The sequence below is a fragment of the Dromiciops gliroides genome, chromosome 5, assembly GCF_019393635.1.
Source record: "Dromiciops gliroides isolate mDroGli1 chromosome 5, mDroGli1.pri, whole genome shotgun sequence".
NCBI lineage: Eukaryota > Metazoa > Chordata > Mammalia > Microbiotheria > Microbiotheriidae > Dromiciops > Dromiciops gliroides.
In genome coordinates this window covers 106,355,365-106,367,909 of record NC_057865.1, presented here as the reverse complement: position 1 = coordinate 106,367,909, position 12,545 = coordinate 106,355,365, and the positions used below count along the sequence as shown (strand labels likewise).

The 12,545-nt window shown below is 37.3% G+C and overlaps 1 protein-coding gene and 1 pseudogene across 5 annotated transcripts in view; one reads left to right on the top strand and one right to left on the bottom strand.

Annotated features, from left to right (window-relative positions):
- The window catches only part of TTC26 (tetratricopeptide repeat domain 26), a 75,575-nt gene that overhangs the window by 38,784 nt on the left and 24,246 nt on the right, over nt 1-12,545 (top strand). For 3 of the 5 annotated variants that reach the window (XM_043965303.1, XM_043965304.1, XM_043965302.1), the window contains exons 9-12: nt 2,512-2,614; nt 7,866-7,921; nt 10,021-10,074; nt 11,428-11,491. In XM_043965303.1, coding sequence (XP_043821238.1) covers nt 2,512-2,614; nt 7,866-7,921; nt 10,021-10,074; nt 11,428-11,491 — 277 coding nt within the window. Of the gene's footprint in view, nt 1-2,511; nt 2,615-5,214; nt 5,517-7,865; nt 7,922-10,020; nt 10,075-11,427; nt 11,492-12,545 lie in introns of those variants that run through there. The other 2 variants (XR_006353168.1, XM_043965306.1) reach the window with 2 other exon arrangements.
- On the bottom strand, nt 5,877-6,426 carry LOC122727642 (annotated as a pseudogene).

Genomic DNA, 12,545 nt, shown 5'->3' with positions numbered 1-12,545 from the left:
TGGTAATACATGAAGGCACAAGATGTAAGACAGCACACACACTGGGCAGCTGTGCCTTAAAGCAGTTTGGTTGATGAGAGCAGTTTTTAATATTTAATATTAATATTAAGGCTAATGATGAGCCTAGAAAGGTTCATTAGGGGCAGTTTAGTGAATGACCCGAGATAAATTCCCCAAGTTTTGAGCTTCGGAGGAAGGACATGGACAAGTGCAGATTGAATAAGAAAGGAAGATGAAGATTAAGGAATTTATTCTTTAACCTGTAGTTTGGGAATCCACTGCAAATTTTTGAGTGGTAGAGTGATAGATATGTAACGAGAGCAATATTTTAGGAAAATTACTATGACAATCTTGAAGGTTGGTTCTAAAGGTAATAGGGACAGGGAGGCCATGTTTATTTCACTATTTATTTCACTGGACCAGACATGAAATGAGAATGTTTTCTAAGGAGGTGAGGATAAAAATAGAAAAGGATAAGTGTGAAACATACTGGGAAGAGTTAATGTTCTGTTGGGTGTGGAGGAAATGGAAGGAGGACTTGTAGTTTTGAGCTTGTGTAACTGAGAAGATAATGGTATCATTAATATAATTAGGGACATTAGGAAGAGGAGTAATTTTGAGAGTTGGAAATGAGACAGCATTCCAGAAGAAGGTTTGAGTTGGAGATATAAGTTTGGGGATCACCTCCTGTAGCTGGTAGGGTTTTTTTTGTAATTAATAAAGTATTTTATTTTTTTTCCTGTTACATGTAAAGATAGTTCTCAACTTTTGTTTATACAAGCTAGAAGTTTTTGAAAAGCAGGAATCTTCATTTCATTGTGGAGGACATTCTCAAAAGTCCAGAAGACATCTCTATAGATAAAATTTTGATCGACAACTCCTGTTTTAGTAATGATTATGCTTTTTTCTAATCACAGTTTTTTTATAGCTTCTTATAAAGTGGCAAAAGCTAAGAAATGCTGGATTACTTAAAGTCTGGCAGCTTGTACCTCCATTTGAAATTAATTTAAAACTTTTTATCTTGTTTTATTATTTTTTTTTTAATTTTATTTATTTTTTTTAAGTGGGGCAATCGGGGTTAAGTGACTTGCCCAGGGTCACACAGCTAGTAAGTGTTAAGTGTCTGAGGCTGGATTTGAACTCAGGTACTCCTGACTCCAGGGCCGGTACTCTATCCACTGTGCCACCTAGCTGTCCCGATTATTATTTTTTGTTAGTTTGTTTTTGGGCAGGGCAATGGGGGTTAAGTGACTTGCCCAGGGTCACACAGCTAGTAAGTGTCAAGTGTCTGAACTCAGGTCCTCCTGAATCCAGGGCCAGTGCTTTATCCACTACACCACCTCGCGGCCTGAATTTAAAACTTTTTAAAGTAAACTCAACTAGTAAGTTTATAACTTTTGTCCCAATAACCTACATTTTAAATATACATTTTATTTTGATTAATACTTACAAAATGCCACTCTCCTTCCCAGGGCTTTACAATTTCCATATATTTTACAGTCCTGATCCTTAGACAGGAGTGAATCTGGGGCACAGGTAATAAATAAAGGGCTTTACCATTTGGCCATCTACTTCAAAACATTTCCAGCCATGGACAGATATAAGGAAGATAATTTTCTGAACTTGTTAGGTAGTAGGAAGGAATAAATGAAGTAATAAGAAAGGGCCTTAGGGGTGTGATGTTTAAAATCTAAATTGTGTGGTCACCTTAAATTAGAAGCTTTAGCACCAGACTTTGGGCATTAAGCATTTATTAAAGCATACCAGGTATTCACGTGGCATTCAGAAAGTTAAGAAAAGGCCTATCTAGCCTATAGGCCTAGAGTTCCAGCCTGGTTGGGTTCTTCCCCAAGTCCTCTGCCACGAGCCTGCTTCAACCACAAACTCCCTTCAAACTGAGTGTGGAAGCTTTTTATAGGTCCGGAGCATGGGTGGTCCTTACACACTGCTTCAAGATGATTGGTAGGCATCATCCAAATCCATTGGACTTGAAGGTGGTCTCACATTAAGTCTTTGGCTTCTGAGAACAATACCTTCTTAAGGACTAGCCAGGTGTGCTTACAATCTAGTTAATTTGACAGGCTAATCAGCAGTCAGTCACTGGCACTTAATTCAATCAGTTTAGATTAATCTCCAGGTGGGCCTTTGAGTATCTGCTAAATCCTATTATTTTATTACAGTGGTCTTGACGTTGTTACTCATGTATTTATTTAGATTTATGTAATGAGTTTCCAAAAGTTTAGGGTGATCTTAAAAAAGTGAAACATTTAAGTATGACAGGACAAAAAATTACCAAAAGAGGAAAAAAGATAAGAAGCACCAAAGCTAAATAATAAGCAATTTAAATAATTGATAAATATTTCACCATAAATCCAAGTTTTCTGAAGCTGTTTTAGATGCCGTTTGTCCAGGAATATGTAGAAGCCTTTTCCCTAGTCTAGCTACCCCAGTATTCCCTCCCTACATGCCTATACTTGCTGCCAGCTTAACATATGACTTCTTTCCCTGTAGGTTGTTTTCCGAGGTGGTGAAGGTGCTTTGCAGGTTTTGCCTCCCCTGGTTGATGTTATTCCTGAAGCTAGATTAAACTTAGTGATTTACTATCTTCGTCAGGGTAAGGAAATATTGGTCTTAATCTTTATTGGACTTGGAAGGACTTTCAGACTATTTATTTTCTGATCCCATAGTGAACTACTTTTCTCGTTTTTAAAGTCATCCCTAACATCCTGTTTTATTTAATAGAACAAACTTGTGGCTATTTTTATATGACTTTTATGATAAACTGTTTATTTCAAGAAATGTATCTATTCCATTTTTCCTAACTTGGAATAACAATCCCTTACACACTTGATAGCTTTGTTTAAACCCAAATATGACTTCAATTTCTGTGTTCTGACTGGCTCTTACATCTTTGAAGTGGGAGTTAAGCATACTTAAAAACCTAGGTGAATATTGCTGTGTCCTTCCATTTGTCCTTTTCTCTTGGCCCACTTTTATCATTCTTTCTTTTTCTTCTTCTTTCCTTTACCCCCCCCCCGCCTTTTTTTTTTTTTTGCATCTGTCTATTCATGGGAGGTGTGTGGCTAGCAAATTTAACTATCATTCATGTTGGCAAAGTCACATTTCTATATTCATTTTATATACCTTCACTTCTCAAATATGCCAGAAGAAAAAGTCAGACAAAAAGAGGCCAAAAAAAAGGCTTTTGCAAGATGTTGAGATGAAAAGAGGGTCACAGATGGTGTAGATAAAGAAGAGAGAACAAAGTGATAGAAAAACAGAAAGGAAAGAAACAAAGGAAATGTCTGTTCTTCTGTGACTTTATTCTCTCTCTGTAGGGATGATTTCCTTTGTTGTGTATTCTCAGTACCTGGCACAGAGAAGGCACTTTTATCAATGTTTATTGACATCTTTAGGATAAATCTCTAGCAAAAGACTCACTGGGTCCCAGAATCATCAGTTTTGTTGTTGTTCTTGTATATTGCCATGGTCAGTTCCAAAAAGTTTCACCAGTCTATATTCCCACCTATGTTATTGAATGCCTGTTTCCATATAACCCTGCTGACATGGCATTTTTATTATTTTTTGTAATTTTACAAATTTATTGAGTGTACTTTACAGTATTTTATAGTTGTCTTAATTGGTAGTTTTCTGGTTATTATTTAGGCAGGCAATTTGAGCAACATTTCATATTATTATTAACTATTTGTATTTTCTCTTTTAAAAATTGTCTATTCATTTCCTTTCATCATAATTCCATGAGAAGTGTGCACTACTCTTTTATAGATTTTTTTTATAGATTTTTATAGATTTTCACTTTTTTATAGATTCTGGATATCAGTACTTTTGTCTTTTTTTTGTGATCCATTTCTTTTCATTTTAGAGACATTAGCTTTTGTGGATCAGAATCTTTTGTCTTTCTGTAATTCTGTCTATTGAATTTGACTGCAAAAATTTCTTCCACTAGTTTGAATCAGTTGTTTCTTTTCTCCATAATTGGAACAGGTTATATTATTTCTTTTTTATACTTATTTAGAGATTTTTTATTTCTAATTATATTAGCTCTTTAATCCAGTTATAATTTATTATAGTTTATGGTAGCATGAAGTGCTGGATAGAGAGTGACCCCAGTGACAGTTCAACCTGAGGGCAAGTCCTACCTCAATCACATACCATCCACTTGGTCGTGGGAAGTCATTCACCTCTCTGTCACAGGGAACCCTCTAAGATGGTTTCTTCTTTTTCTTTTCTTTTTTAATAATATTTCATTTTTCCCCAATTAAATGTAAAAAAAAATTTTAACACCCATTTTTTTAAAATTTTGAGTTCCCTCTATCCCTCACCTTCATCCTTCCTAAGACAATAAGCAATTTGATATAGGTTATACATGTACAATCATGCAAAATATATTTCCCTATTAGTCATATTTCACATTAGTTGTAAAAGAAAACAGACAAAAAATATGAAAAAAACAAAGAAAGTAAGAATAGTATGTTTCCATCTGCATTCAGATTCCATCAGTTTTTTTCTCTGGTAGTAGGCAGCATATTTCATCATGAGTCCTTTGGAATTGCCTTGGATCTTTATATTGCTGAGAAGAATTAAGTTATCCATAGTTTATCATCGTACAATATTGTTGTTACTGTATACAATGTTCTCCTAGTTCTGCTCACTTCATTTTGCATTAGTTGTGAATTTCCAGGTTTTTCTGAAACTATCCTGCTTGTCATTTCAGATAGCATAATAATATTCTATTACAATCACATACCATGAATTGTTTAGCCATTCCCCAACTGATGGGCCTTCCTTCAATTTCAAATTCTTTGCCACCACAAAAAGAGTTGCTATAAATATTTTTGTACAGATAGGTCCTTTTCCCTTTTTAAAAATATCTCTTTGGGATACAGACCTAGTAGAGTTGTTACTGGGTCAAATGGTATACATAGTTTTATAGCCCAAATTTCTCTCCAGATTGGCTGGATCAGTTCACAACTCCATCAACAGTGCCTTAGTGTCTCAGTTTTCCCACATCCCCTCCAACATTTATCATTTTCCCTTTCTGTCATTAGCCAAATAAGCCAGGATTTCTTAGTCTGGGGTGTGCGGATAGATTTCAGGGGATCTGTGAACTTGAATTAATTAAGACCATAAAGCAGCAGCTGTGAGTTCACTACTGATTGGAAAAGAGAAACACAGTTGTTCTTTTCTCCCCAGTACAAGAACCTGGCATTCAGAGGGCAATCTGGAGAAAGAGGGTTACTTGGATTAGAACACCAAGCACCTCCCAGTGATTTTTCCTTTGATGAGGACAGTGCTCACACCAGCATTTATTTATTTATTTTTAACTAAAGAGCATTTATTGTATTCTCTACTAAGCCTTTGAGTTTTGAAGACAACTAAATTCTGGAAAACCCTCACACAGAAGGGTAAGTACAGTGAACATTATGAAGCAGATATGAACAGCAGGAAGAATTGTAACCAAGTGCTAACTGACTGAAGAGAAATGTTCAGCTACTTCTTAGTTAAAAAGAAAAAGAAAGTAGGGAGGGACAGGGGCTTCCGATTGAACAAGACAAAAATATAATACTTTTGGGGCAGCTAGGTGGCGCAGTGGATAAAGCACCGGCCCTGGATTCAGGAGGACCTGAGTTCAAATCCGACCTCAGACACTTGACACTTGCTAGCTGTGTGACCCTGGGCAAGTCACTTAACCCTCATTGCCCTGCAAAAATCAAACAAACAAACAAACAAAATATCTAATACTTTTGACCTTGGCTAGATTGTAACAAAATGGAAACAGGACTTTAGTAATACAAAGCTTCTACTTCAGAATGCAGTACACACCCATTTTCCAAGCCCTCTCCCCATCCCTACCAAGGCTGCCACTTGGATTATTTGCTAGCTTGTTGGGCCTGCCAATGGAGAAGCACACACATCTTCTCTTTGATCCAGTCTTTGTTGTAGGGTTGATATGTGTGAGTGTCTGCTCGGTACACAAGGCAACTAAGATCTGCCACATCATCAATGAAATCAAACAACTGACTGATGTCATATGTGATGGAGGGACTGTTGGGATTCATTCTCTTCAGATGCTCTTCATACATTTTACAAACTCCTTCCATGCATTCCTTCACTGATTCATAATCAGCATAAGTTTGGCCTTCTGGCCTCTTGGTAGCTTTTACCAACAAAAAGGTGTGAGACTTCAAAGCAGTTATTGACACCTGGCTGGCCATCTTTGATGAGGGGGAAAGACTGCTGGGGGACCTTTCAGCTTCAGTGCAGACCTTGTTCCCTCCAAGATGCTGAATATTAGGCTCCTTTGATCAGACATCCATTCCAGGGGATCAACTGCTCACGGAGCAACAGAAATCCAGTCCCACAAGCCCAACTCAAAGATGGCATCTGGCTGGGTTGTGGAGAACCAAAAGTAGGTTGTGGCTGGGAGAGTCACGCCAGCATTTAGCTGGGATACCAAGCAAGAACATAAGAGGGAAATCTTCCACCAAGCATGTGAAGCTGGTTCCTTCACCTTGGTTTCTCTAGCACTGCTGCTCAGGTTACCTTTTCTTCCCTTTCTGGAAGGCACTACAGGGGCAACACTTCAATTAGAGTGTTCTTTTGAGACTAACATGAAACAAAATAAAGGAAGCCTTTTTTCTTTTTTTTTTTTTGTGGGGCAATGAGAGTTAAGTGACTTAAGTGTCAAGTGTCTGAGGCTAGATTTGAACTCAGGTCCTCCTGAAGCCAAGGCTGGTGCTTTATCCATTGCACCACCTAGCTGCTCCAAACCTCTTTTTTCTTGCAGAACAATCTTAAGCTTCTTGCTTAAGGGAATGGTAGATGATTGGTTTGGGGAAAAGTTCATTTTCCCCAAAGCAGAAAAGCATGATACCTGACCCTGGTCCTGCTGATTTGCCCTTTTCAACAGAAACAACTTGTTAAGAGGAGCCTCTGAGAACAGGAAAGGGTAGGAAGACAACTTAAACTTCTGAGGCATAAGCAGATTGCAAGGCAGAGCTTTTTTCTACCCGGGAGTACAGCAGGCAGCTGACACCAATTACCCAGTTATCACTCACTGTCAGTTAAAACTCACATCAGTACTAGGCATTGTGTTGAAAAAGATCTTGTTTTCTTTCTTTCTTTCTTTCTTTCTTTCTTTCTTTCTTTCTTTCTTTCTTTCTTTCTTTCTTTCTTTCTTTCTTTCTTTCTTTCTTTCTTTCTTTCTTTCTTTCTTTCTTTCTTTCTTTCTTTCTTTCTTTCTTTCTTTCTTTCTTTCTTTCTTTCTTTCTTTCTTTCTTTCTTTTCTTTCTTTTCTTTCTTTTCTTTCTTTTCTTTCTTTCTTTTCTTTCTTTCTTTCTCTTGTTTTCTTTATACCAAATTCTTACTGAATGCAATTAACATAGCCTTCCTGTTTAGTGTTTCAAACCTATGTCATATTTGACTATATTTTAATTAAAGAAAAGTGTAAGCTCTTTCTTTGTACCAACAGTGCCTAGTACAATACCTTGCTCAGAGAGCACGCACTCAATAAGTATTTTTATTGAATTGATTCTCGCACTTTGTTACCAGCATTTAAACAGAAAAACTCAGTGAGGTTTTTCAAAACCAGGATGCCAAGTAATCACTATATGGTGTTTGTTAGCTCATCTGTAAAATGAAAGGGTTGGATGAGGTGGTTTTTAAGGCCCCTTTGAGCTTTAGAACTGTGGCTCTGAGTGATTTTACTGCTGTTTGTTACTTGGGCTCTGAAGCAGAGTCATTAATTCAGGATCAGTGTATTTAACCCTTCTTAACTTCTCTTTCAAGAATGTTTCACAGGAACTATCTAGAATGCATTCTGACTAATTTTCTTGGTATTTCAGATGATGTACAAGAGGCTTATAACTTAATTAAAGATCTAGAACCTACAACTCCTCAGGTAATTGATACCATTTTCTTTCCTCACTACTTATAACCCATTGAAAACCAGTGGAGCTTAACTCTGGTAATCCAGTGATGTCATTGCCCGACATATACGTCAAAGAGATCAAAGACAAGGAGAAAGAACCAAATGTACTAAAATAAAATACTTATAGCAACACCTTTTGGGATCAAAGAATTGGAAGCAAAGTGAGTGCCCATCAGTTGGTGAATGGTTGAGCAAATTATGGTATATGAATATAGTAGAATATTATTGAGCTGTAAGAAATGAGAAAGGGGAGAGGAAAAGAATAAAAGAAGTAAAAGACTGTCAATTAGCATTTAAAAATGCCCAGGAGTCAGCAGAAGTATCTTCAGAATGAGTCATAGAAAGTTTACAAAGAATAGGAAATTGAGGAGCCGGGCATTTGGGGTACTGTTGTGTTTTATATATTCTTTAAAACAAGAAACCATCTGTATAAAAAAGTTCACGGTTTCATATACAGTTGTCTATTTCTGTTCTATGTACATGTCCTTGTTTGTTGATGCTTTCTCAATATCTTATAAATTTATGTTATATGATAAAGAAAATTTGAGGAAAAAAAATCAGTAGAGCTTGAGAAAGGTAGACTGAAAGCCTCATGAAAAGAGATTCCAGGGCAGCTAGGTGGTGCAGTAGATAGAGCACCAGCCCTGAATTCAAGAGGACCTGAGTTCAAATCTGACCTCAGACCCTTGACACTTACTAGCTGTGTGACCCTGGGCAAGTCACTTAACCCTCATTGCCCCCACAAAAGAGAGAGAGAGAGAGAGAGAGAGATTCTAGCTTGAGAATCCCCAGAAGAGGTATGTATACTAATCTAGGAAACAATTTTCCTGAAATGTAGGAGGTGAGTATCTTGGGCCTTTATTGACCTACTTTGCCCATTCCCCATTCTTCAAAAGAGCTGGGGTATAAAGATTTTTATGCCTATAGCAGTGATGAACCCCAAAATTATAGGTAAAATAAGGAAATTTGCCTTTTTAGACCATATAGAGTCCAGCAATATATCCCAGTTTGCTAAGTTTCACCATCTCCAGGTCTATTCTCTTATTTTGAGACATCTTGAATCAAAATAGCCCATATACAGGGGCATCTAGGTGGCACAGTGGATGAAGCACCAGCCCTGGATTCAGGAGGACCTGAGTTCAAATCAGGCCTGAGACACTTGATACTTACTAGCTGTGTGACCCTGGGCAAGTCACTTAACCCCCATTGCCCCGCCAAAAAAAAAAAATAGCCCATATATTGTCTGGTTGGGACTTTAAATTAAATTTAATTAATTAATTTATTTATTTATTTTTGCAGGGCAATGAGGGTTAAGTGACTTGCCCAAGATCACACAGCTAGTAAGTGTCAAGTGTCTGAGACTGGATTTGAACTCAGGTCTTCCTGAATCCAGAGCCGGTGCTTTATCCACTGTGGCACCTAGGTGCCCCCTGGTTAGGACTTTTTATATAGGGAAATAACAAGTATAACCCAAGTGGTGCTGGAACAGATCCTATTAGGTGCATTCTGATCAACAGTTATAATAAAATTATTAGATGAAACCTAGATGCTTTTATTCTTTTAATTTTTTCTATTAAAGGTTAGTGTCACTTTGTTGCTTGTACAAGTAGTGTATTCTAACATGTGGACACACGTCTTTTGAGAATTAGACTAAAAACTAAAGTATCTCTTGGGTACCTATTGCTAGAACCAGGTAAAGTAACACACTAGATTAGGAGGAGTATAGAAGTGTATAGAATATGTAGAAATGTATTTGAAAGATCCTACCTAAACCCAGGGACAGCTACATGGCTCAGTAATTAGAGTATTGGGCATGGAGTCAAGAAGACCTGAGTTCAAATCCATCCTCAGATGCTTATTAGCTGTGACTGTGGGCAAGTCACTTAACCCTGTTTTACTTCAGTTTCTCAATCTGTAAAATGAGTTGGAGAAGGAAATGGCAAACCACTCCAGTATCTTTGCCAAGAAGACTACAAATGGGATCACAGAGAGTTGGACACGATTGAAATGACTCAATAATATCACCATTTCTCTCCTATCTTTGTTAAAATAATATTCTACATTTCCAGGAATACATCCTCAAGGGGGTGGTTAATGCAGCTCTTGGACAAGAAATGGGTTTGGTGAGTATAAAACCTTTGGTAATCATGACTTTGTAGATTCGTAGTAGATAGAAAGAATCATTATAAGGATCAAAATGCAATTGATAGTGGTTTGCAAACTGAATATTTCATTCTGTAATACCATTCGTTTCTATACATCTACTATCAGTTTACATTCCAAAAAGATATGGGCTATTTAGCAAGCAATTGCTGCTTTCCCTTAACACTGAGAATTCTCATTTTGCATTGAACAAGCTACATTCATAATCATTGCTCTTGTCAAGCAGGATCAATTATAGAATAGTTTTAGAGCTTCCCCCCACTATTTGTATTTAATTATGAAGCAGGTAAAGATTTTTAAAATTGTACAAATATCCTAGCAATACTTTTAAGATATGTTAGATGATGAGGGTAATATAAACTCTGTAAGAACTCATTGCTTTTCTGATACAGATGTGTATTAGCCTTTATGTATAACAATAATTTATGTAGCACTTAATACTTTTCAAAGCTCTTTTCATACACTGGCATTTCTCATGTTCTTTGTTTATTCATAGAATAATGATGTTGATAATGAAAATGTATAAATAGAAACACATACTTAGACTCCTTTGCTTGAAAGTAACATTAAATCCCTTTTCAAAGACAGGTTACAGTACAATTTGTACTTCAGAAGTGAGATTTTTTTTCTTTTTCTTTTCTTTTAATGGGGCATTGAGGTTAAGTGACTTGCCCAGGGTCACACAGCCAGTAACTGTCAAGTGTCTGAGGCCGGATTTGAACTCAGGAACTCCTGAATCCAGACCCGGTGCTTTATCCACTGCGCCACCTAGCTGCCCCCTATTTTTTATTTTTTTAAAAATAAATGCCAGGGGCAGCTAGGTGGCGCAGTAGATAGAGCACTGGCTCTGGATTCAGGAGGACCTGAGTTCAAATGTGACCTCAGACACTTAACACTTACTAGCTGTGTGACCCTGGGCAAGTCACTTAGCCCCAGTTGCCTCACAAAAAAAAATAATAAAAAATAAATATGTCAATGTGGAACTGAAAATAAAAATCAAATTAAAATGTCTTATTGATGTCAATAATGTTTTCAATTCCCTTGTATCAGACATCAAGTACTTGTTGATTGATTGTTTCCTTTTTGTCTATAAAACCCTATGCAAATTTTCCTCAGTTCCAGTTTGCTAATTTCTCATTAGCAATAAGATCAATAATTTTTGCAGGGACTATATGAAATTCTATATGTGAAAGCACTTTAAACCTCAAAAGAACAGCCAGCAATAATATGATAATATTGTTATTATTGTTTCCTTATTAAATATATGGATACTCTGCTTATTTTTCTAATGAAAGGATCTCTTTGTCTTTCAGAGGGATCATCTGAAAATTGCCCAGCAGTTCTTCCAGTTGGTGGGTGGATCAGCTAGTGAATGTGGTATGTCAGAAATCTATACTCTCTTTGATAGCATAGATTGAAGGAGCCAAGGCCAGGTATCTTGTAAGCCCTTTATAAGCACCCCTCTTCAGTCAAGAGCTCTAAGCACAGGAAAAGAACAATGGGAAGTTCAGTAAAGATATTTTCCTCCTTTACTATATCTCCTTATTCTAGCTGTAATTATCTTATTTATGGAAAAGCTTTAAAATTTCATATTATGAAAAGTATCTGTTTTGCCCTTGTGACCTCCTGTAAGCCTTGTTTGGATGTTAGTTTTACTTTTAGCCATAGTAATAAAGGGCACCTTCTTCTCCTGGGAGCCAGATTTCAGTCAGAACAATAAGATGATCTGAATGTGAGAACAATAAGAGCATGAGAGGAAGAAATGTAGCATGAAAGGAAGTTGAATAACCATAGAAAGGGTGTTCTGGAGAGCATAATGAAAGGAAGAAAGCAGCGGAGGAAACGATGTAGAGGCCCTCTAAAGCGAATGTGGATGGGGGAGTGAGGAACACTAGTGGGGGAACGCATGGGACTTTCAATATAGAAGAATCATTGAAGAGGAAGTTGGGAGTTTACTAGCTATAAGAAAAGTAGTAGTTACCTGGAAAAATAGTAGTTAATTGGGGTAGTTAGGTGGTTTAGTGGATAGAGGACTGGCCCTGAAGTTAAGAGGACCTGAGTTCAAATCTCACCTCAGATACTTAGTAGCTGTGTGACTCTGGGCAAGTCACTTAATCCCAATTACCTTAAAACATCCGGGGTCATCTCCAGTCACCCTGATATATGGCTTGCCACTGGACCCAGATGGCGCTGGAGGAGTGAGCTTGGTGACCTTGCACAGCCCTCCCTTACTTAAATCCAATTTAGTCCCAGTCATGACATCACCCCGACGTCATGCTCCTCTTTCAGAACGAAGGACAAACAACAACAGTTAACTGAAGCCCCTACCCTCTAGGGCCCTGTGATGTCGGAAGCCAGTATCGGTCTGTTCTCTCTCAAATATAGGAAATAAGAAATTAAACTAGCAAGGAGATCAGGTCAAGCTTCTGAG